The 27,676-nt window shown below is 37.3% G+C and overlaps 2 protein-coding genes across 3 annotated transcripts in view; both read left to right on the top strand.

Moving 5' to 3' along the window:
* The window catches only part of LOC131694009 (uncharacterized), a 405,981-nt gene that overhangs the window by 192,137 nt on the left and 186,168 nt on the right, over positions 1-27,676 (top strand). The window lies entirely within an intron of this gene.
* On the top strand, positions 7,078-8,986 carry LOC131687911 (odorant receptor 82a-like). The gene is made up of 5 exons (XM_058972006.1): positions 7,078-7,378; positions 7,433-7,613; positions 8,221-8,656; positions 8,715-8,867; positions 8,925-8,986. The coding sequence occupies exons 1-5, from the start codon at positions 7,078-7,080 to the stop codon at positions 8,973-8,975; spliced, it is 1,122 nt and encodes a 373-aa protein (XP_058827989.1). The 3' UTR covers positions 8,976-8,986.

Genomic DNA, 27,676 nt, shown 5'->3' with positions numbered 1-27,676 from the left:
TAAAATATCAAAAAATTAAGAACCGAACTCATGTCCTTCAGATTGTCTATTTATGACGCTCCCATTTGAACTGTAAAACCGCCTATGTTGATAGCTGCCTGATTCGGTTTATGGCCAGCATATCACGGTTAACTTGATTGGTCGTCAAACGGTGGGATAACAAAATTCTCACAAGCTTCCTATCTCATGCCTCCACGCGAGTCTAAGTCTATTGATGACATTTGGTCCTTAGACCGGCGACGACTGGGTGCTATCAGCCTTCTGCCGATAGTAGCAGAATGAGAGGGTGCGAACAGATCTAGTCGAGAAAACATTGCCGTAAAAATGAATAGTTGATCGGAAATTAGCCCCAATACGAATAATCTGACTAGTATCTATGATCACGGGTCAATACGTATTGAAAATTCGTCGCGTCTGGTTTTATGAACCTAATTTCAAGCTCCGTTATTGCTAACAAGCCCGTGCATCAGGTTAACAATCCTTTATATTTCCCTTCAGTGTTCGTTATTATCGCTCGTATACTTGTATTCCACAAACAATCTGATATGGAAAATAAGAAATACTTTCCTTGATTTATAACATCTCGCGCTATTTTTGCCTGTATAATGTGTTATCACTCGGTAGTTTTCAAGCCAATAAATATATCGTAGAGATGAAGTAGCGAATTCTGTCCAAATACTGTTGCAATAAATAGTGATCCGGCCCATTACGTAGATAAGATTAGCTTTTCTAGGCAATACTCCCACGTCGGCCGAGTGGAGTTCAAATAGCTTTTGTTTAGGAAACATAGTATACTCTCGGTAGCCGGCTGAACAGAGTTTAAAAAGAACCAAAAACTAAACAAGATCTCTTTTTCGAGTGATCGTGCACTCGAAGACTAACTAAACAACTACCTAATAAAATATGCTTTACAGGTCGCATCGCTTGCTTGGAGCGAATCCTAGACGTGATACCCTTCCAAACTACCAACTCCGCGACACCTATAGAAGAGTGTGATGAATCGTCGTCCTTCCGTTAAGTAGGTGGAGCATCAACACTTCCTGTCTACGATAAGGTATTTGCATTTGCATTTTATCCTTCCCCGTAAACGATGGATATGGGGGCGGCCGGCAATGATGGCTATCATGCTGTTGAAGTTTTAATATGGGTCGGATTGGTATGAATTCCTACTTACCATTTCCTAAGCAACTCTTATTAGATAATCAGCAGTCAAACATGATGAAGTCAGTGTGCAATCCGCCAAAATCATCGTCACAACGCAACGCAACGCAACGCATATCACGGTTAACTTGATTGAAGTATCAGCCAGAGTATCCAGATGAATTCAATTTTCACCAACGATGTAGACACTTAAGCATTAGCTTTTGAACTAGAAGTCGCAGCCTATTACACTCCTCGGGGAAGTTGTACACGGTACTCGTATCTGCCGAAATTAGTATAGCATATATTTTTAGAATACATAGGAACGTGTCTACGAAACATTAAATAATGTGGATTGTTTATCCATGTTAAATCACAAACAAACTTTAAACCATTTGTGCTAAAATATAGTGCAACAGGGTTGTTAATACGATACATTTTTCGCGATAATTTATCGGCGTTACTCGTTAACGATAATGTATCGTCATCGAAAACTCCGTTAACGATAATGTATCGTCGCCTTTATCGTCATCGTCGATAATTGTATCGTCGTATTCATCGTCATCGTCGGTTCAACGGTTATCGCGATACATTTTGCGTTACTTTCCCGTTTATTGGAGTTGAAGTTGATGCGGTTAACTTTCAGTTGTTTAGAAATAAATAGCTATTGAAGGACATGTTGTTGGCTGTTTAAAATCAATAGTTTTGGACGTTGTCTATGCGCAGCGGTGAATTTTTTTCAACTTTTCGGGCAAGTGTATCACACTGAAGGAAAAGTTGTTGGCAGTTGAAAATCAATAATTTTGGACATTTTCAATACGCAGAAAGGTCCGACGATGTGTCAAAATGGATTTTTTTAACTTTTCGAGTAAGTTGGTGCACAGAAGAGTCCCAAGTGCACAGTGCGGCAAAAAGGTGATCAAAATTGTTTTGACCATGAAGAAAACAAATTTTGAGCTATTGTGTAATTAGTAACTTTTATCACGCAAAGACATATATTGAAAAAACACCTAAACCACTATTATTAGGCTATTCACAAATTATACTACACATTTAAGTGGTGTGATGATCAACAGATTTTATTATAGTTTTAATTTAAACTAGAAGATTTTGAATTTTAAAAAGGAGAATATACATATTTCCAATGTATATTTTTTTTCTAGTTGGGAAGCTTTTAGTCCCTCCTCCGTTTCTTCTCTCCACTATGTAACAAGATGCTTCATGCTTCCTTCTTTTACCCTCAAATATGTAGTGTAATTTATGAACGGCCTCATAATAGAGTTTCAGTCGTTTTTGAATACAGTGAAGACCCGTTTTTATCAGCCCCTTGGTGAATTGACATTGACAAAATCGGCACATATTTTTTCTGGTTCTAAAGAGGCGATGTCGAAACGCAAATACCAAGACTAATATATTTTTTCCTTTCTTTTTAATAAACCGCAGTAGTTAAAATAATTTTCTTTGGTCCCTCGACAAAGCCTCATAACCCGTTCTGATTATTTAGTAAAAATTTCCCTTAGGAGGTCTTACAGTACAGTAGTATTATTTTTGTATATTTTGCATCTCTCAGATAAGAAAGATATGCTAAAGAAGGAATTTACTCGGATTTGACTTGAACGTAGACTAGAGACCACCAAACGGTTTTGATAGTGTTTGTTTTACAGATTCGTCTTGGTGAAGCTATACCTGCGGAAATTTGTGGCTTCCATACCAAAACATTGCTTTTTGGACACTAAATCATTCGATAACTTCAAGTTGTAAGAGATATAAATAAACTAACATTACACAAATTCTGTATTTTCTTATGCTGAACGAAATCTTGGAACATTTTGAAATTCTACAAAATTACCAGGAAAAGTATTTTGAAATAAGCAATTTCGTGAGGTATATCAAAGAAATCTTCACAAACGTATAATTAAATCGACAGATAGACACATAGTCTTTTCAGCGAAGTTAATACTAAAGATATTCTCAACAACTTTGCCAAAAAAAGTTTTTTTTTATTTTCATAAATGACCAAACAAGAACTTGCTTCTCAGCTTTAGAGGGATTAATCACCCAACTAATACTTTTTAAATGCAAAAAAAATATAAATAAACTTTGCTGAAGACACTATAGCTAAAAAATGTTTTTCGTGGTTCAAAGAATTTCTTTCACCTTTTTGCCATTTTGGAAACACTGTGCACTGGTGGATTCTCCTGTGAATTGAAAATGTCCAAAACTATCGATTTTCAACTGCCAACAACCTGCCCTTCAATATAAAAAGTTTGCGAAAAGTTGAAAAAATTTCTATTTTGACGCACCGACGGTACATGCCCAAAACTATTGATTTTGACTTCTTCAATATAATAAACTTTCCCTAACAGTTGAAAAAATCCATTTTGACACACCGTCGAACCCCCTGTGTATTGAAAATGTCCAAAACTATTGATTGTCAACTGCCAATAACTTTCCCTTCAATATAAAACACTCCCGAGAAGTTGACAAAAAATTCCATTTTGACACATCGTCGAACGCCCCCCCCCCTCCCCCCCCCCCCCCCCGCATATAAAATGCCCGATACTATTGATTTTCAACTGCCAACAACATGTCCTTTAACAGTTATTTATTTCTAAACAATTGAAAGTTAACCGCATCAACTTCAACTCCAATAAACGGGAAAGTAACGCAAAATGTATCGCGATAACCATCGATGAATTATCGACGATGACGATGAATCTGACGATACATTATCGTTAACGGAGTTTCCGATGACGTTGACGGGTGGTTAACGTTATCGACGATGACGATTAATTATCGATTAACAACCCTGAGTGCAACCTTTCAAATCAACATTTTGCAAGGTTGATTGAGGTCGTATAGCGAGTAGTTTTAGATCGATTCTATTTAATTCTAAAATTTATGCCACTCTAATACATATTAGAGTATTACATAGCAATTCTTTAGAAAGTCGGAACTAATGTACCAAGTCCTGAAATATGCAAAACTCATAGAAGATATTCTCGAATTAGGATCAGCGCTAGCATCTAGCAAACCGAAATATAATTTTAACACTGTGTATATAAGCTTGTAGTGGTAATAACCCGATCAGAATGAAATAACAAGATTATAGCAGAACACATTTTTTGTAACATATTGTGCTATAAATTAGGTCTCGTTAGTAGTTAAAATAACAGAAATTTATAACAAGTTACAATGCGAGTTATAGTTTTGAAATATTTCTGTTATGTGTTTCTGATCGGGAAATACTTCCAAGAATAGGTAAGCCTTCCTATAACTAATTATCTACATAATGATTTTTGTGGGCAGTTTTGTGAAATGAAATAAATTCAAATTCAAGTATATACACAATTACACGATTAAAGTGATGATTTTATTAACATAAATATGTAACGTAAATAAATGTAATATTACAGTTGTGGGTTTTCGTTTACTTAACGCTTTAAAATGAACTGTTGACTGTTGAACTCAAATTCTGTAAAAAAACTACAAGGGGCAGCCATATGGGGTTGCACGAGCTGTAGACGTAGGACTATACTACTTAATGTAAAATATTTATTTTCTTAATACATTTATAGTAATAATAAATCAAACATATTTCTCACGTATGGTTTAATCACAACCAATCAACATCGAATATTACATATTGAACCAAACCTTCTTGGTTATCAGGTCCTTTCATTTGTAGCAGGTGATCGAATCCGATTAAACTTATTTAAGAAGATCTGAAGAAAGGAGACAGAAAACTGTGACCGAACTAATATCTGGAACTAAATCTTTATAGCATAAGAATATCTTGTAAAAACTTTTCGATTGTGTGTGGCAAAAAACCCGGACCAGTGAAGAAAAATCAAATTTTAGACAAAATAATCACATTTCATGTATAGACCAAGCATTCTAGTTATATTTTGCCATTATTGTAACTTTCCTAAAGTACGCATACAAATTTAGCAGTGGTCTTAATCATATATCGAAACTATAAATATACAAGAATCGAAAACAATTTTATATATGGACAAGATGCGTTTTTGCAACGGTTTTTCAAGTGGCAGTGTATTCATTCATAAATAGGCTTTGTAGTAGAATCAAAATACTATAGGCTGAGTGGAAATGAATCACGTGATGGGGAAATGAATCAATGAATTGATCGAACGTAAATAATAAATTTTCGTTGTGCAATTTAGCAACAAATTGGATCTACCTACCTACACATTCGCCTCAAACATTAAACCCAAGCGCACAAATCAAAATTAATGAACGCTGATGGTGATGGGTAGAGCGAAAGAGACAACTAATACCACGTCACTATGTTAACCGTGTTTGCAAATGGAGCTCGCATGTACAAACTATTTTGTGTACGGATAATTATACATAAAAGTGTGCTGGAAACGAGCACAACACAAAAGATAGCATAGTGTTTGAACGGACAAGCTCAGTCGCATTCACTGGGTACCGTACCTCCACAAGCAGTGTAACGGACTTCTAACTCAGCTACACTGGCTGTGAAAACACACAGCGCAGTGATCTGCCACGCATGTCGCTCAACAGGCAACTGAGCGTGTTCGGCGAAATCCGTCCGTTTAAATAGTCGAAAATGACGTCATTCATAGAAGCGTAGTGCGCTAGGTACACAAATCTGTCGTGCTGGACTAGGGAAGCGCTATCTTTTGTGAGTAAATGCGCGATATTTTGACTAGGTTGTTCATTATTTAAATTTTTAATGCCATGATATCAAAAATCTTTGGGTTTATTTATTGGAATTTATTCTTAGAAGTATTTCGGGGCGATATTCGCTAAAAATTGAAAATTTATCGGGAGATGGCTGAATTATATGCGTTTAAAATTGGACCACTTTTCGTTACATACCATTTTTGTAGAATTTGCAACGTGAACCCCTATATCGAAAACAAAGACGTAGTCCTACGTCAAAATCTTTTCCCAGATCACGTTTTCAAATCGTAAGACACGTCAGAAGGTTAACATTTAAATAAATTTCTTCAATGAACTTAATCCTGTCGAAGGAAAATTAATAAAGTTATGCTACCCGTGCCTCTGGCATCCAGTTGAGCAGAAAGGCGGCTAGTAGTCTGCATCAAGACAAGAACAACTTTTCCGACCGGTGTACCTTCAACTTACCGGGTGGTTGTTCGGCCGGCCGGCACGCACCCAGAGATGTGCTTTGTTTTTACCCCACCCTGATTGAGTTGCCTGTCCGGCCGGAACAACAACAAGCAATAAATCCTTCTTCATGCTATGGTTAACCTAGCCTTAGTCAGGCAAACTGATTGTTGATTATTATCGGTCGCGAAGGCTTGTTCCCCTTCTACTCTCCCAAAAGCGTAGCGACTTTTGAACGATATCGGCTTTCTAATGAAGATGTTGTAAAATGAAGACTAAAAACTGTTCGCATTAAAGAGCATCAAATAGGATGGAGGGAGACCGATTTGTATTTTACATCTCCCATTCCCCCTAGTTGTATCAGGTTTGATCATTTTTTGTGCATCTGTAGGACGAATACGAATATATTGTAATTAGTCGAAACTTGTTTTTCACTTCAAAGAAATCAATAAACTAGCAACTAGGATGGTTGGTGTACGGAGAAATGATTGATATTTATTGTTGATATTTCGGCTACCCCAAATTATTTGAATGCAAAGATCTGGGGTCATATTATGCAAGCAAGTTGGAACGACTTTTTCGTACAAGCTACCAATTTCACCAAAGCTATAGCACGGCTTAGCAGCATTAAGCATTTAGAGCTGGTTTGTCAATGTTCAAGGCTGATACCACAATTATACGCTGTCAAAAAAAACTGTCGTCGATATTTCAACCTCTCACGTACGGAACAAAGTCCTCTAACCGGATTCGCTACACGCCAATAAAAGGCGACCACCGAGACGGCTGATCCAACAGCATAGCGTGGAAAAGTGAACGAAAATGGTCGGTTGGGAAAGCTTTCTGCGAGTTCAGCTCATTTGCCTATCCTTGGTCGGTATAGAGCAGAATGGTAGTGTGTCGAATCGGGTCCTGTTTTACTTTTGTTTCATTTCGATGGCGGTTATGGATTCGGCTGCCACGTTATTTGCTTTGGAGAACCGCAGCAACATTGTACTGGTTTGTGACTGTTTGGGACCACTTTTCACTTGCTATTTGGCGATTGTGAAACTGTTTTATTTAAATGTGAACCGGAACGAACTATGGGAAATCATAAACAAGCTACGCAGATTGAGTAGAAAAGGTTTCACTCACAGCTGATAGACATAGATAAATGAATAATGTTTGGAAATTGCAGCTGATTCACGTGAAGTTGAAATGATCGAGCAAAATAGTAAGATTGATCAGCGATTAGCCACCACTTTTCTAACAACTACTGTCATAACTGGATCATTGTTCGTTGCTGCTGCATTTGTGAAAGGAATCTACAGTACGATTTTCAAAAATGATGCACACTGGAACTTTCCGATTTCTTTGAGGTTGGTGTACGATCATTTATAAGTTTGAGGGAGTTGCTTTACAAGATCGGCGAAATCGAATTTTTTTAATCAGTTCGTTTATTTTATGCGGCATGTTTGAGTTAACTTGACGGTTATGAGAACTCGATTTTTTTTGTTGCGTAATCGGTGACGAATCCGGAACCGAATAAATAGGAGCACCAAACAAATTTAAAAGCGTAAGGACGAACATGGTCGTGTTAAAGGCGACTCGCTTGTGATTTTTCCACTGCCTTAAGTTTCCTTTGAATTGGCGGGAAAGATCACAAAAAAGCTATTGGTTGATTATTCTCTTTGGTATCAAAGTCTCCTTTAAATAAACAAAATTCGATGATAAAATCAAATTTTTAATATTTATTATAGCAGGCTGAAGTCACAATCAATTCGTAAAAAGCACTTTCTTGAAAGAAACTCAAATGAAAGTTATAAATTTACGAACTTCTTTATTGAAAAGCTTTTTGGTCTCCTTAGGTCACCTCCTTATTTCTTGTAGCACTAACCTGTAAAACAAATATGTACTTACTGTCTTAGAGAAAAAAAGTTGTTTGACCACTGAATAGTATCTTGGACGAAATTTCTAATCTTCCAGTTTTCCCTTCGACACAAGTCACCCTTTGGTGTTTGGATTTCTGTTCGCATGGTGTACTGCTGCGATATTCAACGTCGTGTGTGCCAGCGTTTCCAGTGATGCTATTTTTGCAGGATTGGCCTCTTCGCTGGTGACTCATTTCAGGTGCATTGGACTGCGCTTCGAAGATCGTGATTTTATCGAGCGTGACGAATCATTGGTCGAACTAATCGAATACCACAAGCTGATCCTGAACCTGTCGCGGAAGTTGATGTCTTCATTTCGGATGAACATCTTCCAAAACCTGCTCGTTGCTTCGGTACTTCTGTGTGTTTTGAGTTTTCAGCTGGTGATGTTCTTGGGGTCATCAACAATGTTAATCTACTTTTTGTATGTAATGGCTATCGTCATTCAGATTAGCTTTTTTTCTTATTACGGATCGCTCATAGCGCACGAGGTATAGAACTGATTGTTTGTCCAACAAAAATGGACTAATTTTATCTCTCACATTCCAGAGCACGTTGGTAGCAGATGCGATCTACTGCAGCAATTGGTACGAAGCTTCGCCTAAAACACGCAAAATATTATTGCAATGTATCGCAAGGGCACAGGTTCCAGTCAACATAAAGGCAGGATTTATGGTGGCTTCTTTGCCAACGATGAGAGCAGTGAGTTCTGAAATTAGCTGGAGAATTTTTGTTTTATTTAAATTTTGATTTTCACAGATTCTAAATTCGGCTGGCTCGTACGTGGCTTTGCTGCTATCGTTCACATAGGTGCATATGGTAAAACCGAGCATGGTAAATTGGAAAAATTTTCAAAAAAATTATCATGCTTATATAAAATTCACTGTTTGAGCATATTTCACAAATATACAGTAATGATTCAGTTTTTGCAAATATCGTGTTTTTTCAATAATCGAAAAATGCTTTGGCTAGTTATTACTTTATGACAAAAATAGTACTTTTCTGAAGAGCATCTAATAACTTAATTGGGACAATGTCAATTTCGAAAAGTTAAAGTTTGTATTATTATTTCGAAAAGTTAAAGTTTGTATTACTCAAAACGAATCATCGGGAGCGTTAATGGATCTGTTTTACTTCCGCTCTCGTGGGCGAAAAGCTCCCAAATGATTCGTTAGTGTTTAAACAGCCACATACTTGTGCAGTAAAATATCGAGCTACACAGCTACACGTTGTAGGCTACATGTGCAGATATAACTTGAATAACACATCGCACCGTCTCCTTAGTGCCCCATTTATGATCACTACTGCAATGATGAGGAGTTTATATTAGAGCACTCTAGGTAGTGTGTGGCCATGGGCAAGAAGAAGACACATGACGTATCCAAACGAGCATGAAATTTCACGTATTTCTATTATATGTATATGGTTGGTGTTAAGTGAGACCGGACTAACTGACATTGTATTGATTCCAAGAAAAACACCCCCTTAATTCAAATTTTATTTCAAAACTCAACGTAGGAGTTAGGTATTTTCAACATAGAATGTGTATGCAAAATTTGAAAGAAATCGGTTAAGTAGTTTTGGAATGACACGTAACACCGTAAATCAGGTTTTTCCAGGGACGTTCTACAAAAAGCTTCGTCACCGAGTCGTTTGTCGATAATTTTGCATGGAAAAATTACATCATGTTATAAAAATGATATACTATAATGTACAAAAGTTTTGATAAATTTGCTTCACGCAAAGTTAAAAAAAATTCGCTAAAAAAAGGGTTTTTTTCATGCTGAAACCCTTAGCCCCCCCCCACGCCTTAAACAATCACATACTTGTGCAAGTCTACTACAACTTAACGTAAAGAAATGTAACACAGTGGCGGCGCGAGGTGTTTTGCCGCTCGGGGCCAAAAATTGAATTTGCCGCCCTTTTATAATGAATTTTCAAAAGAGTTCGATTTTTTCCCACCTATATGAAACAAATATGATAAAAGTATTACAAAATGTCTTCATGAAAATGAACTTTATCACATTTTATTGTCAATATTTTTTCATGGCGGTAGTGCTGCGTATACATTTGCTCGCGAAAGGTGGCGCTATGACTCCGCTCACATGTTAGCGCCACGCTACTGGTAGATCCTTTATAAAATATAAGATATTAGTTATAATTACCCTAAATATAAAATCAAAGCATGAAATTTAAGTGCAAGATTAATTAATTTTAATATTATAAGACAAAAAAATCGCGAAGTTACTAAAAAGTTCCTATTGAATACATCACAATTATTTTAAAAAAATTAACGTGTTAACAAAACTTACATATTTAAAAACACTGATCAAAGAATGGGACAAAACGTTTTAAAATATAATTTATGTGAATTACTTGCAATCAACCATGTCTTTTATTAAATTCTCAAGCTAAACGATCAGAGAATCTCAGTGGCGGATCCAGGGGGAGGGTCCTGGGGGTCCGGACCCCCTCCGAAATTTTTTAACCCTTTTGAAACTTTTAAATTTGTTTCAATTTTGTATTAGTTTGAATCTTAAAATCATTTCAAACCAAAATTGGTCACCAAAACTGAATTTCATTAAATGAGGTTTTGACGTAAAACGTATTGTACAATGTTCATTCAAAAATCAAAATTTTGGACCCCTCCCGAAATTTTTTTCTGGATCCGCTCCTGGAGAATCTTTATATACGTTTAACCACATTAAACGTATTTCTATCAATAACTATAAGTTTTGGCTGAGGCAAGACTAGCTTATAAAATTAATTGTTGAAATTATTACATTTCATTTGAGCACTAGCATATATATGTATTATTCGTAGAATTACAATTTGTCTGGCCAGATCCCGCTGGATCAGTGCTGCCAAGGACAGTTTCTGTTAAGGGCGTAACATAAATTTTTGATATATTTAGAATGACTCGAATTATTGTTAAAAACTGGTAAACCCTATCAATTTAGGTTGTCTTCGACTACCTTTTCCATACAATTTGATTATTGTAAATATTTCAGGGGAATTGTACTGAGCATTGGATGGTAAATTTTAAGTACCTTGCAGCACTGCGAAAGAAGAAATTAAAATAGGTTTTTCATGCTCCTTGATCCCTACAGTTTTGATGAAAAATTGTTTTGGAGCTGTATATGCGCCAGGGAAAAGTCGGATAAGAATGGATTAATGTATATTATTTAAATATTAACTTTTCATACTAAATTATTACAATGTTCACTTTCTTCTTGCCTTTGGAGTATTACAAATAACATGCTGCTATAGGGATTTTGTACTTTTCAAGTGACTTAGTATAGGTTGTAGATCTTATCAAATGCAATTCAAAATAATGTTCTAAAAATGCTGTATTCCATCAAAATCTTGATATATTGCAAATACTTTCGTATTTTCCGGACCCTTGCCGCTAAAAAAAAATCTACACTGAAGAGAAGACTTTTCCAATGGTATGCTAAGTTATGTTCTTTTGTATAAAATACTCTCCGGGTTTGGGACAACAATTTGCAAACAATCAATATTTTGTGATTTTTTCATGAGAATTAGGAAAATTACTCAACATTCTTATTTTATTAAAAAATTAGAGAGATTTAGTTCTGCATTTAACGATCTGTTTATCTCCAAATTCGGTTAAGAATGGTGAAGTTAATTTTTGTTTCTCTAAATTAGATACTTGCTCGCATGAACTCTTCAGGGATTAGTTAGGCATTGTACGCACTATGGCATTCTTTAATCATAACTTCCGTTGTTTTTCCTAATTTTAACTTCAAAGTTTTCACATATACTTTTAAATAATCGAGCAAAAAAAAATCAATTTTTTGAAAATTTTATATGAAACCGTCCTCTTAAAAGTTTATGTGAACAAGTTTCTGATTTGGAGAAAAAACTGACTAACATAATGATTGTTATGAAAAGTACCGCATAATACTTTTAACAAAAGAGCATAACAAATGACGGCGTAACTAATTTTTGAGTCCCGAGAAATAGTTTTTTTGTATATAAATCAATATCTTAAGGGTATATTAATTTGATCAAGCGTAGGTTTGTAGGTTTGTTTGTCTAGCGCCCTGGGTGTGTATCCTGGAGGATTAGTGCCTTCAGTAAAGTATCTTGGATGGAAATGACCATTAACAACTTTGGATTTGATCTAGATAAGTAGAAACTGATATAGATCAATTCTATCTTTTGACAGAGGCGTTATATTGAAAAACTTTTGCTTTATAACCTATGTAGATGGCGCTACATGACATTAAAAAATACTCGAGAAAATGAATTTTAAACATTTTTTTATCAAAAAATCTCTGGATTAAAATATTTTATTCCTAAATCTTCGAAAATATACAATAATAAAAAAAAGTTTCTAAGAGTGATAGATGTTATCATGACATTTAAAGGGTGTTTTCATCATGAATATAAAAAATATGTTCCACAATTTCTCTTAACCCACGAAGCGGCAGATGGCGGCAGCTAGAGTTTTGTTTGTGACGAGGAGAGACCTTTAACTTTATAACCACGAAAGGTAATAAATGGGACAATGTGGGGCTTTTTTTCTACAGACACATAAAATAAGGAAAAAATAAATAATTCATGTGAAATAATTCTAGTTCGCTTGAAATTTTTTGGGTAATTTAAAAATATACAAATATTTCATTGTTTTTTAATTAAAATATGATATTTCGGACTGAGAATAAATTTATAAAGTAAATTCAAAAAAAAATTATTCAAGCGCTGGGTGCGTCTTGTCTTCCCAACGGCCTTATCGTTTTTAAGCTCTCGGATAATATTCCGTCTAGAAATCAGTGAACAAAAAATGTTGGTTTGTTTACCCCTTGCAAATCGCCGGTTTCAAATAAAACCATTCGGTCGAAAAACGTACGCTACCGCACGAAACTAACCTTCTATAGAACACTTATTAGACCGGTTGTCTTATCGACTATGTTGAAACAACGTACCCGTTACACGTAACAGGAAAGGAAACACCTTTCCAATGGAATTGAAATATTGAAAAACCAAGGTATACTTTTTGAGTTAGAGGCAAGCTGTTTACGGAAAAAGTTGAATAACTTTGTAACAGTTGAGATTTGATAGTTTGTGTAGAATGATTTTTGACGCCAAATATCTATCACCCCTCGAAATATTCTTAACGATGAACCAAAGTATATGATAGAGCTTCCTGGTTTAATTCCAGCAAATTAGTCTGTGTATAGTTTTGTTCTATCGCATCCGTCAGTCCCGATCCCCTACCATTTGAATCATCAACAGACACGAAAATAATGTACATTCAAGCGTTTCACCCACACTTGATTTTTATTGAGATTAATAAAATTATTAAAATATTAAAATTTGTTGAGCAGGAAATGCCGCCCCCTGATTTTGCCGCTCGGGGCTTTCCCCCCTTCGCCCCCCCCTTAGCGCCGCCACTGATGTAACACAATAACATTCAGCAGAAAAACTTCAAATATTCCAATAGAAATACACTTAGGAAACAAACTAGTAGAAAAATGCAAAATTGTACGTGAATTAGGCGTAATCTTTGACTCTAAGCTCACATTTGTGGAACTTTACAATACAATAATAAATAAAGCAAATAGTATGCTTAGCTTTATTAAACGCTTCAGCTATAATTTTGAAGACCCCTACACAATTAAATCATTATACAATACATATGTCTGGCCAATTTTGGAATATTGCAGCGTAGTATGGAACCCATACACTGTCCTGTACACACGTTGTGTAGCCTATATATTTTCAACAAAGTTGCTTAAAATTGCATTATCAACAACTTTGCTGAAGACACTAAATTCCTTACTATTTTTGAAGAATTATTTCTCCATAATTAACTAGGAGATTTAATCACCAACATTAGCGCTTTTTATGATGAAGTGCTTCTTCGAGGTTACTAAACCTTCAAAGTTGATGGTTTCGAAATTATATGTTTTTGAAGATTTATTCCACTTGTTTTTACATTCTTTGACTTCAATGGCACATTATAATTATAAATTATAACAGGCATCTAATTTTGTTTTTGAACATTCACTAATTTATCAAACTTACATTAAATTTACATTTTAGAAAAATCAACAATTTTCTTTGACCCCCCCCCCCCCCCCACCAAATTTCTAGCTACGCCACTGATTACGTTTATATACAGTATTATCATTTCATCGCGAAACGTCTATTGTCTATCGGATCTACATGGAATGCTGTTGTCGACGAAAAAATTTTCTTGGTTCCGTGTATTCCGATCAAAAGTTCAATCGAGTACACAACGTAGAGCCTAGCACCCAGACGAAATATTGCTTTTCTCATTAATCCGTCGACGAATTGGTGCCAACAACCGCGTTTTTAGCTTCATCAAGTTTTTCTTTTGTGTTTCTAATGTCGCGTATATTCGGAAAAATTCGGGCGATCCGACGTTCAGAAAGTCTACCTGCCACCACAGAGTGGGAGATCGTCCACTGTTGGTCGCACCGGGTACTCGCTTCGTCTTACCTTTTATCGCAGTGTAGAGAATGAAGCCTGTCAAAACGTTGCACACTTCCACTGGAGGAATTTCTTGTTTTGATTGGATTGTTTCGAATATAATGAACGAGTAGTATATCGTGGGAGTTGAAGTCTTCTAGAACCAGCTGAGGTGCGATGTATATGAAAACAATATCCATAAGTTTCTGTCTTTGATTCGGACTTGAAAAGCGACAGCAACAATACCTATAGGCTAATCCGATTGAAATAATAACACCTGTTGATCCCCGTAACGCTCTAACATAGTGTATTCTCGGCCCTGGCAAATAATGTTAAAATTGTCGAAGATCTACATTGGAAGTTTACAAGGTGTTACATAATGTAAATGCATTGTATAAAACCTAGGAAAAAATAGGACGGACACACTTACCTCGATTTTATTACAGCTCCCATCAAGGGACTTTCTCAGGCCTTTATGAGGAAGTTTAGGAGAGGAAATAATTCTCCTCTATCGAAAATGTTCAGGCACATTAGAAGATGTTCCCTCAATGTGATTGAAGAATCTCGCCGTGGCCGATGGCGTAGCCCTTTTAAGTATTTCTTCTCGGAGCGTTCATTAAAAGAATGCTTCAGTTTTCTCCCGTATAATTTATATGTGAGATATGTCGACAGTTCATGCGGAGTCCCTCTACAGAAGTAAAACTTTTCATAACTCTGCCCGCATCTTCCACACCGTGTCTTGTTCCTACAATGGGTAACTCTATGGCTCCACTGTTTGTAATTACGGCAGTTCATGCCCCGCGGCACAAAAAGGCGAACAGGTAGACCAGCTCCGTTAAAAACCAAAGTTTGGAAGAGCAGATCTGATGAAAGACCGAACGCAATTGCTTGCATGCCAGCATTTTCACTAACTAAAGCGAGGGGATCTGTATGGAGCCAACATCATATTCCGCAATTAAGGCCCCTCTCGGAGACTACACCATCAATCTCTACTTCCCGGACGGGTACGTAGACAAAATACTTCTCCATACATGTCCGAGTGTTGTTTCGTTACATCACACTATATATCGATGATGCTAAATGGCTTGTTTTCGACCCGGAAGTATACCATCCAGGGGCCGGTTGTATTAAATGGATATGGTTTGTATTGAGAAGGATTATTTTTGCTATTGGTATTCAAAGCCCTTTAAGCCTGAAAGGATGTTGGACGACGGAGCTACCTTCCCATTAGTCCACATCATCTTGCGGGCTTCAGTACCCACCAAGAAAGTTCTATCGAAGGGAATGGAAATTTATAAGAAAAGTATAATTGTGACTTAGCTCAACAAATGCTCCATGTAGTATCAGTATTCAACAAACACATTTTCGCTGAGCCATCGGTCATACAGCCCGTCAACAAAAGGTGTTCAAATTACCTTCAGCTATTATTAGGGAATTCCATTTTCACTTACACACGCCATATCCGAACTTTCGTCAGTACGGGTAGAAATCATTCCGAACCTTACTACCCACTCGGGAAAAAAAGTGTTCCGCCGGCCCTGGCCGTCAACTAAAAATTTGTTCCAAGAACAATCTTTTAGGACAAACTATGCTAAAAATAGCCCCATCAATAAAATGATGCGTCATTATGATGAAAATTGTGCAATAATCCAGAAAACAAATTAAATTTGAACTTAATCGTTGAAATAATGTATAGTATGTAATACCGTTTTATGTAGTCTACATATGCTTGACAAAAATAAATAATAAACGCCTTTTTGAAAAATTGCTCTGCTATCAAAATGTTGTAATTACGAGAGAAAAGCATGGTATTCATAAACCGAACACAAATGCAAAGTATTGATCGAATTGACGATGGTCATATTTTGCGGTTGGTCGGTTTCTCATGGAATCCCATGATAACGGCTTTTGAGATTCCGAACTGACCTTGCGTCATTGCGATGAAGTATTAACCAACTGACAATGCTGCGACTTAGATAACACTTTATTTTTTATCAACACACTCTCAATTGTTCCTTCGCAGCCCCATTTAATATCCAAAATAAATGGTTGATGCGAAATAAACACCCATTCTTGGACGGTCGAGTTTTCAGACGGGTTTATTTAGAAATTATTCTCATTTTGACCTGGTCTAGTCACAATAGCTTCTGTCTGTCTACTGTGCCTGTGTTGCGGGGAATTTCGAAGTCGTGGAATAAGTCTGCTTGTAATCATTAAAAAAAGATGTCATAGTGAAATGAATGGGGTGGAGAAGTGGGGGTTTTAATTTGCTGGAGTCTGATTACGATCGAAGGAGAAAGAAAAAGGAAAGAGGGGGTGGCTAACCGTGACGTCCACGATTTGATTTTTCAACAGATGGCGGTTGCTTGAATTTGACGGGGTTTGGGAGCGCACATAACCCAAAATGCGTTGACGTTTTTCCTGAATAATCCCTCGGTTAAAGACCGACACGAAAGAACAAAACTGGCACGATTTTTTTTTCATTTTTTGTTTTCTGCTATACTATTGAATTTAATCGCATCTACAATAAGACGTTCACTCAAATAGGATGTTGAAAGGGCGGTACGATTTTCCCGACGAGATTATTTCGTTTTTATGACACCGTCCTTAATTGGCGACCGTTGAATTTTTTGGCCGGAACGGCCTACATTGAATTGAAACGGGAACGAAGAAAGTAGATGCCGTGCATTCATTTCAAATGCAGAGATTATTGCAGGTTGAGGGAATTTTTGAGCCCGAGACGTCTAAATCGAACTCGGGAAAAACAATTGATTTACAAGCGGATTGACTTGATGGTCAACCCCTTGTAATTAATGATGAAGTTCTTATGGTAATACAGGATAACAAGTTGATTATGTGGTGAAATTAACTTGTCAATGGGTAGAAAACGTTAACATGATGGGATATTAAAAGCAATTTAGGATGACTTCAAACTAGTACTTTTAAAACATTGATACCATAATTTTGAAATCAGTTAAAGTATAAAAAACTACAAGGGGCAGCCCTATGGGGTTGCACGAGCTGTAGACGTAGGACTATACTACTTAATGTAAAATATTTATTTTCTTAGTTTATTTTTAGTAATAATAAATCCAACATATTTCTTACGTATGGTTTAATCACAACCAATCAACATCGAATATTACATATTGAACCAAACCTTCTTGGTTATCAGGTCATTTCATTTGTAGTAGGTGATCGAATCCGATTAAACTTATTTAGGAAGATCTGAAGAAAGAAGACAGAAAACTGTGATTGAACTAATATCTGGAACTAAATCTTTATAGAATAAGATTAGCTTTTAAAACCTTTTCGATTGTGTTTGGTAAAAAACCCGGACCAGTGAAGAAAAATCAAATTTTAGACAATATAATCACATTTCATGTATGGACCAAGCATTCTAGTTATATTTTGCAATTATTGTAACTTTCCTAAAGTACGCATAGAAATATAGCGAATGCAGTGGTCTTAATCATATATCGAAACTATAAATATACAATACAAGAATCGAAAACAATTTTATATATGGACAAGATGCGTTTTTGCAACGGTTTTTCGGGTGGCAGTGTATTCATTCATAAATAGGCTTTGTAGTATATTCCTATTAGTAGAGTCAAAATACTATAGGCTGAGTGAAATGAATCACGTAATGGGAAAATGAATCAATGAATTGATCGAACGTAAATAATAAACTTTCGTTGTGCAATTTAGTAACAAATTAGATCTATCTACCTACACATTCGCCTCAAACATTAAACCCAAGCGCACAAAGCAAAATGAATCAACGCTGATGATGGTGGGTAGAGCGAAAGAGACAACTAATACCACGACACTATGTTAACCGTGTTTGCAAATGGAGCTCGCATGTACAAACTATTTTGTGTACGAATAATTATACATAAGTGTGCTGGAAACGAGCACAACACAAAAGATAGCATACGGACAAGCTCATTCTCATTCACTGGGTAGCGTACCTCCACAGGCAGTGTAACGGACTTCTAACTCAGCTACACTGGCTGTAAAAGCATACAGCGTAGTGATCTGCTTCGTCTGCCGCTCAACAGGCGACTGAGCTGCTTCGGCGAAATCCGTCCGTTTAAATAGTCGATGATGACGTCATTCATAGAAGCGTAGTGCGCTAGGTACGCAAATCTGTCGTGCTGGACTAGGGAAGCGCTATCTTCTGTGTGTAAATGCGCGATATTTTGACTAGGTTATTCATTATTTAAATTTTTAATGCCATGATATCAAAAATCTTTGGGTTTATCTATTGGAATCTATTCTTAGAAGTATTTCGGGACGACATGCGCAAAAAAATTGAAAATTTATAGTGAAATGGCGTCAATACCAAAAAATAGTTTACTGCAAAAAAACTGTTTAATCACTTCAACTCATAATTCGCTTACAAAAAAAAATATTTATTTCACATTTCGGGTCTCGAACCCAGGCCTTCCAACTTTCTAGCTAATTTCCTCGCAGCGCGCCAACCAACATGGTCACTGCCTATCCTGTCTCTCTCCCTTCCCAAAGCATATCAAAAATCTAACTACCTAACGTGGTGTTCATCCGAAAATGAGTGGCTCAATTTACGGTGCGTGCATATACAGTCGGCGCGTTTGCGTGTAATACAGCGATTTCATCGCTGACCTAGGATTTTCACGGGGTGGGTAAAATAAAACCGCCGAACAAAACAAGATGATAATCGGGTTTCGAACCCGGGCTTTTTGTGCTTGTCACGAAAACGCTGTCACTTAGCTCACTGAACCGGCATTTGCGGGTTTAAACAAAATTGATCATGCGCATGTCAAAAAAAGGAAATGAGTACTCACACTACCATGGTTTTACGTGGGTCGCTCGAAGATCCAGTCCGCTGGAGATGCTGATCCGGTTGCCACAAACGATTTGCCCGGTCGTTTGCTGGCAGAGTCTGACCTGATGGAGGTCACTGCATTACATGTTTCCCACGTGGGTTGATCGATAGTCGGTGCTCAGCAACCGGACGTATGCTGGCTACGACGCTGCTCCCTAGCTAGCGCGAATTTGACGGTCGTCGCTCTTCCGGATGGTTCACCGGGAACTTTGTAGCTAGATGGCGGGGTTAGAAGCGGTTGATGACGGATGATGATCGGTGTGACGGGATGCTGCAGCTTCAAACCTGCACGAAAAACACGCATCCAACGACAAGTTGGAATTAGTGCGTGACGCACTGCACTGGCCACCATTTGCACCTTACCTTAATTCGGGAATACCGACTCTAAACTATTGCTTCGATATGTGGGAAGCCACTTAACTTTTACGAGTTAGAACTGGGAAGGGAAAACTAATTACTGGCAAAACTGATATAGAGAATCTCACGATTTTTATCTTTTACCTATAAAACCACACCGAGGCGAGAGAAAAAAACTAAACCACTCCTTCCTCTTCCACAATCCAGAACAAAGTGAAAAATCAGATCTTTGGAGTCCTCAGTTTAAAGCATGAGTCATATCTTCGTGACCGGGACTACGCAATCGTTCACGAAATTACGCAAGTTTCCCCGAAGCCTTTTTGTATACGGCTTCAATTTCTTTTGAATATCCCCAAACCTCGATCCTCTACCACCAAATCCCGGGTGCTGCCGAAAGGCTTTCAAAACCCAGAGACAAATAGTTTCCCCTGCACTATAGCTTATTCTGCGGTTAAAGGTCGCAGAAAGGGTTATCTCAAAAGCGGGACGACGCCTGCGTCGCGACCACCCGCCAAAAGTAACTCGGCTCCAACCACGGCTGGGTCCGGTGGGTGCTCAACCACGCATCTGACAGTCCATTCGAAGGAACTCCAACCAACCACTCTCATTAACATTTCGGGAGAAATCACAGAAGCTTATACCCATGCTGAGCGGACCAGTTATTCGAGGGGCCGCTCGATATTATTTACATTCATATCGTAGTACTACAGTGTGATAATCGACGACGCAACAGCGAGAATAATACCAAACGTTGGCGGTCCGAGAAGCAGCACCAGATGTCTGCTATCTACTGTTTCGGTATCGATACTGCGATATGGGGTTTCTGCCTGAGGTGCGGCGCTAAAAACCAAGTGGAACCGTCAACAGCTGAACCGAACCCTTCGACTGATGACCGTGCGAGTCGCGAGTGCGTACAGAACAATATCAGTGTGCGTTATAATCCCTATTATTATATTAGACGAAATATAGATATTGTCGTATGAAACCCGTGACCAAAAAGCCATCCTTTCATATTAAAAACAAAGTGATCGTCCTTCTTACCATCATTATGATCCCTATCTGCATCACTCTGGCGGAGGATATCGTGTGCTGCAATCGGAGATATACCAGAAACGTAAGAAAAAACGGTGAGAATCGATTCGACAGCAAGGTGGTAGCAGGAACGAAACAATACGGAGAAATGAAGGTTGAGCTACCGATTCATTTCAAATTTATCGACGATAGAAAGCATGGGGAGTTGAACTTCCATCTGATACAGCTTCTGTTGGAGCGCGGTTGCTTCAGAAAGTATTTTCATCGCTTCGGACCGCGATAGAGCAGTAGGTATGGGTAATCGGGTCGCCAGCAAATCGGACGCCACGCTCCATCCTGGAATCGTCGGACCGACCACTTCACGCTACCGGTAGAGAAATATAGCGACACCAGCAGAAGAATCGGTATCGGGGAGATCTTCCTTCGTAGGGGAACTCTCCATCGGCATTAGCTAGGTCCACCATCGGGGACTAGACTGAGTAGATCACAACGAGACATCACCTGTTGTGAATCGTCGGAGCTCCACCGGAATCGCCGCACCAAGCTGGGCCACTGGCTGTTAATTTTGGTTTCGGGAGAACTTATTCCTGCGGGGAATTTTCTGTCTGAGTAGGCTTGTTAGGAGCTGAATTGGAAGGAAGTGGTGCTATCTGGTCAAAGGGCTTAACGGAGTTGCGGTGCTGAATGGCACAAAGGAGACAAAGGGGTCAGTAAATTGGACAATTTCTAGTTTCCTACCAGATTGTCTTCGTAGAAGAGGAGCAATAATTTTCGGCAAATAGATAGTTTTCGTACTGCCATGCAGGAATGGCTACTTCGTACTGGTGGTGTGTCGAGGATTGGTGCTCAAACCCTATTGAAGGTATTAACTACTAAGTAGTTAGGCTAGCGTGGGTTCTATGCACCTAAAATAATCTCTTCCCGAAGTAACGCCATAAAGTGGTGCCGGGGACGACTCAGGTTCGGTGAAAAGAGTACTTATTTTAGTGCGGGGTATCTCCCCAATCCCACTTTGGGACCTATCTTTCCAGGTGCCTTTTTGAAGATATTTTCTAACCTAGAAAAGACGAACTGAATCGAATGGTATATGACACTCGGCCCTGCTTGCCTCTGTTAAAAAGTCGATTGTCAGAGTAATTTCATTACCTTTTTATTGAAAAGACAAAAAAGATGAGAGCTCCAGATGAAACGATAAAGATAATCTAGTTAAGGCTTATTTTTCGTTCTCTAAATTAATATGGTACTATTTAAAATTTCACATTAGACACATGAATGGACAATAGACTGACAAAAATAAAATGACCCCCATCAGCTCACCCCTGATTCGATTCCTAGTCCCAGGAGTACTTGCACCAAATTTGAAGCAAATCGGACAAGTCTAGGTAGCGAACCAAAGTGCTTGAAGTTTGTTTGGGATTTTTCGACAATTTACATGGAGAAAACCCACTGGTTCGCATTTAAACCACTAGGTGGCACTGTATGCATCAGGTTATCACTGTATGTGAAAATAAGAAAGTTGAGTGTCTACAAGTTTGTCGAAGACTGCAAGCCAATCCGAGTTTGCTAGAAGAAGTTATTGAACTTTTAAAGAAGTGATGTCTGAGCCCGTTTTGCATGGGGCCTAGTAATAAAAACGAGTCATGTTTTGGTGGGAGATAGAAATTCGGTGTGTTCTACAAAGTTGTAGAACAGGCATTTTGCAGTAATTCTTTTGTACATATCGATATTCTATCTGGTACTATAATTCTCTTACCAAAACATGACTCGTATTATATAGAATGAATCATGTTTTGGTCGCCAACACTTACTTACCAAAGAAGAGAGATGGAATATAGACATATTCAGAAGAATTATTGTAATATGCCTGTTCTATAACTTTGTAGAAGACACCGAATTTCTATCCCTCTCCATTAAAAAGTTTGTGTTGGCGCACTCAATGCGGTAACATGTGGAACTAAAATTTTCTAACCAAAACATTTATTACCATAATTCTTCTGAACATACTATTGAGCTAAACCTAACCATTATTTCACAAAAATGTATAGTTCGTGGGAATCGAGTTCTGATACACAACCATGCACTGCTAGGGACCATGAAAAACTGACTCAGACATCACTTCGCAAAATGTTTAATAACTTCTCCTTAAAAGCCGGATTGATTTGCAGTCTTCGACAAAGTTGTAGGCAATCAAATCGTCTTTATAAATTTTACTTGAAGTGATAATACAATGTATACAGTGCCACCTAGCGGTGAAAATGCGAGCTAATGGGTTTTCACCATACAAAATGTAGATAAATCCCATACAAATTTCTGTCATGTTAGTCCGGTGGCTACACTTGCACGATTAGTTTAAAATTTGGTGCAAGTACTCCTGGTGGGCCTAGGAATCGACTCAGGGGTGAACCGATTGAGTTATCAAAAATTCATTATTTTTACTGGGCAGTCTAATTGACAAGTTCTAATACACGTGATTTGTCGAAATAAAAGTGTCTGGGAACTGCTATGGATGGAAATCTTTGATAACTTTTACTTGTGGACTAACAATGAACTTCAGAATTTCTCATCTGTATATCATTTGCAACCTAAAGTATTCAGAAACCTAGTTTTTGCTTCAGCTTTCAACTTTTTTAAATTTCATTCATTTTAGGTTGTCAATGAAACCAATCGAATATAAAAGTAAAAAAACTTTTAGAAAATATTGTTACCGCGGTGCGGTCTGTTGTACCGTATGTACGGGGTTTATGTCACAAAAAACGGGCGAGCGATTATGAATTATACGCACGCACTGTGAAGGTGTGGAAATGTGAACCGCGTCGGTAGGGTTCGTCGCGGTTGCGGTAATTACCGCAACCGCGCGGTATTTACCGCACCCGCACCCCAAAATCTGCGGTGCGGTGAGACACTTTTTCCCGCAGATGCGGTGCGGGAAAGAGCTTTTACCGCGCGGTTTTACCGCAACCGCACCGCAAAAAAATAGACGAAGGGATAATTTAGATTATTATAAATTGATAAACAGACTACAATTACGAAAGAAAATCTAGCTGTGTCCGAAATATTTTGACGCTATTATTTTTACGACATATTTTGGACTAGTTTTTTTTATACTTCACAAACTAACCATTTCAAATACATAAAATGCAAGATCCAAATACGGACAAAATTATTAGATCATTTAAAAACAATAAATTTGTACTCTTAAATCCAATTTAAAGTGCGCCACTTCTCCTCATTCCTGTTGGTAATCGTGGAATTATGAATCGCTTTCGATATCGATTTTTCAACTTTGAATTTTGACTAATTTAAAGGAATTAGAGATGAACTAATTATGCTGGGACTTAAACACAACCCAAAGAATACAATTATCTCCATCAAACCAAACGAATTTGGAGTAATTGGCAGTAAAGGATACAAATGTATGAGAGCGTCCAAAATAAGGAGGGATCCAAAATAGGATGATTATTGTATCATTCGTTCGTCAACATCGTATTTCTATCTTCTTTGATTGCTGTGTAAATTCAATGTGAATTTTTCTGCAGTCCGTTTCATAGGACTCTTTCTCAAAAAGTATGCTACATAACTTTTTTCGCGTACTTCCATTCAAATTTACTATAATTTTGTACCAAATTAAGTCCTAATATTTTTCAGTTAAGACTATTTTGTAGCTTTTTTGAAGCTTGTTTTGCCGAATACCACATAGTTTGACTCCCGTTCACTTCAATTGAAGTTTTTGCCATTGGCTCTTTGGGAAAATATTAGAGGAAAATACATTAAATGCTAGAACTTTCAAACTAGTCTTTAGAATATTCCACTTCATGCATTTAAATCTTAGTTTTTGAATGAGACATCTGCTTCTTGAAGAATGCGGAAGTTAGAGTTTTGGGATATTTTGTCCGTAAAACCCCCTATTATTAAAAATCATTTCTGCTGTATGCTTTATACATTTTTTGCAGTTTTTTCTAATGTTCAATAATTCTGTACCGGTAGAGTCCGGGCTCCTGATTAGATGTAATGTACGTAGCAATTTTTTTTCGTCAAATATGGCGTCGTTCTTATTGATGAAATACAATATGTTTTTATTTCACTGTATTGGTATATATGAGCTACTATATAGAAGTACTGGTATTTCGACTTTAAATTTTTTTTTGTGAAATTCATTTAAGAATGAAAGGTGGTTTTTACTGCGTTAATGCGAAAATCATCCATTTCATTTTCATATGTCAAAAACATTGAAAATACGAAAATTTAAAGAAAAAAAGTTGATTTTTTTCATAAACATTACATTCTGAGGAGTCGTTTAAAGTTAAATTTCGTGTGAATACCCGATCAGAAACACATAACAGAAATATTTCAAAACTATATCTCGCATTGTTACTTGTTATAAATTTCTGTTATTTTAACTACTAACGAGGCCTAATTTATAACACAATATGTTACAAAATTTTTGTTCTGTTATAATCTTGTTATTTCATTCTGATCGGGTAAGAATAACATTTTATTATATATGGTTACACAAATGAACAATTTTTCAACACTATTTTTAAAAATATAAAAATTTTACCGCATTTACCGCATTACCGCGCGGTGCGGTGCGGTAAATAAAGTGCGGTTGCGGTAAGCGGTGCGGTTTTATTATTTTTTTGCGGTTGCGGTGCGGACAATCCATTTACCGCCCACATCCGCACCGCGACGAACCCTACGCGTCGGGACCAAAGTGGAATCGACCGGAAACAACGGTGCAATTTAATACAGTAATGGCACTCGAATGAACAGCCATTGCGGTTTATTTGAATGGAAACACGATAGATGGAAACGTGATCTGTGGATTCACAGGAAATTGAGCGGAAATTTCCAGTCGCAATATCCAGTGGCAAATATTATCGCTTGTTTGTATTACATCATTTCGATAGCTAGGCTGTTTCATTTCAGTCATGCATTGCAATCAAGCAATCAAACATTTTATATGCAAACAGAGAGTTTCTATCGATTTCCTACCAAGCGAAGTTGCCATCTTATGAGCACATCCTAAATTAATTACCAGCTCAGACAACCTTCAAGTAGACAGACGTACTTACCTTAGTTTCACGGTACAATGTTTCCGTCGTCACCGTCACACTTCATCTACATCAGGCAACCAGTAATCTACGGTAACCATGCATCCAGTCGCTTCCAAAGGGTACCGCACTATCCAGGTGCGGTGGCAGCCACCGCGGTGTAATAGAAACATCAACAATAATTTTCTTGCTCAACGGCTCGTGCAAGAATTTTCCACTTAAATCTTCGTGGCAGTGACTGGAATCCCCGCTCAAAACCAGCACAAAGGGAGATGGTGAACGGCTTCACTTTCCGCGCTGCAAACAAGTAATCGACAACTGTCGGGTACATATATACAAATGCACGCCATCTATGTACTATTTCCAAGATGTATGGAGGGATTGGGTATTGTCAAATTTTATTTTATTAATGTTAACATTACTTTTCACGTACTAAATACCAAATTCGCTAAAATATATTGCGGCAGCTCCAGTTAAAACGAAATTTTACAAATATCGGCACATACTACAAATGTATTATCTTGAACTTAGACTACGCCACAATTGTAATAAGAGGGCCAACGAAACCAAACAAACAACGTCAAGAGCAGTAGTAGCGAAAGATGTCCACCAGCGATCCTTACTCTTGGAGAACAATCCACTCTCGAGTTTAATGGAGTACGTCCTGATATGGTGGGATTTTCTTACACCTTTTTCGTAGTTTCCGGGAGCACGGGTCCGTTGTCTCATAGACGCTGTGAATATGTATCCAGCGCCGGATTAGGAGTGGTGGATAAAGTAAATTGACAATAATATACTGCCAGGCTGGCTACTGTAAAATTGGAAACGGCGTTTAATTTAGATCAAACAGGTGCTACGGTAACCAACCAATTTTGGACCCCTAGATGAAGTGAAATTACGTTAACATCAATAATATTTGCTTGTCAATGTTTTTTAATACAACACATGCACGAGTCTGCTCCAAAATTACTGTTCTTGGAAGAAACTGTGAATGGATATTTTATACATTGACATAAACTCGAAAATGACATTTCTTTGCAGCATGAATTTTTCGCATTTCAGACCCTTCCACAATAATTTAGATAAAACATTACAAAGAAACCTTTTCAAACACGTAATATGCATAATACCAAATCAGACAAACTATTTGAATCAATAAAAATAATACAATTGTATATTTAAATCCAAATGTATCACTTCCATCGGTACCTCTTGGCTATCGTTGAAATATGAAACGATTTCGGTGATATTTTTTTTAAAAATTGTGGAACTTTTTTCTATCAGTTCGTTTATTTGATCGGCATTTGAGTTAGCTTGGCGTGGCAAATTCTCCTTTTTAAGATTTGAAATACCTTAAAACTAGGATATTACAAATTTCAAAAAGTTTTCATTATTAGATTTAAGAAAAAAAAACTTTACTGCTCTCTTAAATTATAGGAGTACAATTCGTTATACAGGGTGTTGGGTTCATGGTTAAGAATCTCTCGAGGGGTGATTGGCTATCATATTTGTAGAAAAAATCGTTCTACACAAACCCTTAAAACGCAACCCAACCCTTACTAAGATATTTAACTTTTGGTGTTAAAAACTTACTTGTCTTGAAATATCTCCATCTTAAAAGGTATACTTTATATTTCATTTCATCCTTTAGGGCTATTGGATAGGTTATAAAATTTCCCATTGAGTGATGTCCTCACATGTTTCAGCTAATGAGGTTAAATAACCTTCTCAAAGTAATT

The sequence above is a fragment of the Topomyia yanbarensis genome, chromosome 3, assembly GCF_030247195.1.
Source record: "Topomyia yanbarensis strain Yona2022 chromosome 3, ASM3024719v1, whole genome shotgun sequence".
In the NCBI taxonomy this organism is placed as follows: domain Eukaryota; kingdom Metazoa; phylum Arthropoda; class Insecta; order Diptera; family Culicidae; genus Topomyia; species Topomyia yanbarensis.
Note: the sequence above shows the minus strand (reverse complement) of the source record. Positions and strands in the feature narration are given on the sequence as shown.

Coding starts and splice junctions, on each gene's coding strand:
- LOC131687911 (XM_058972006.1), top strand. CDS start 7,078: ATGGTCGGTTGGGAAAGCTTTCTGCGAGTTCAGCTCATTTGCCTATCC. Junction 7,614..8,220: donor AACTTTCCGATTTCTTTGAG/GTTGGTGTACGA, acceptor CTAATCTTCCAG/TTTTCCCTTCGACACAAGTC. Junction 8,868..8,924: donor CTTTGCCAACGATGAGAGCA/GTGAGTTCTGAA, acceptor TGATTTTCACAG/ATTCTAAATTCGGCTGGCTC.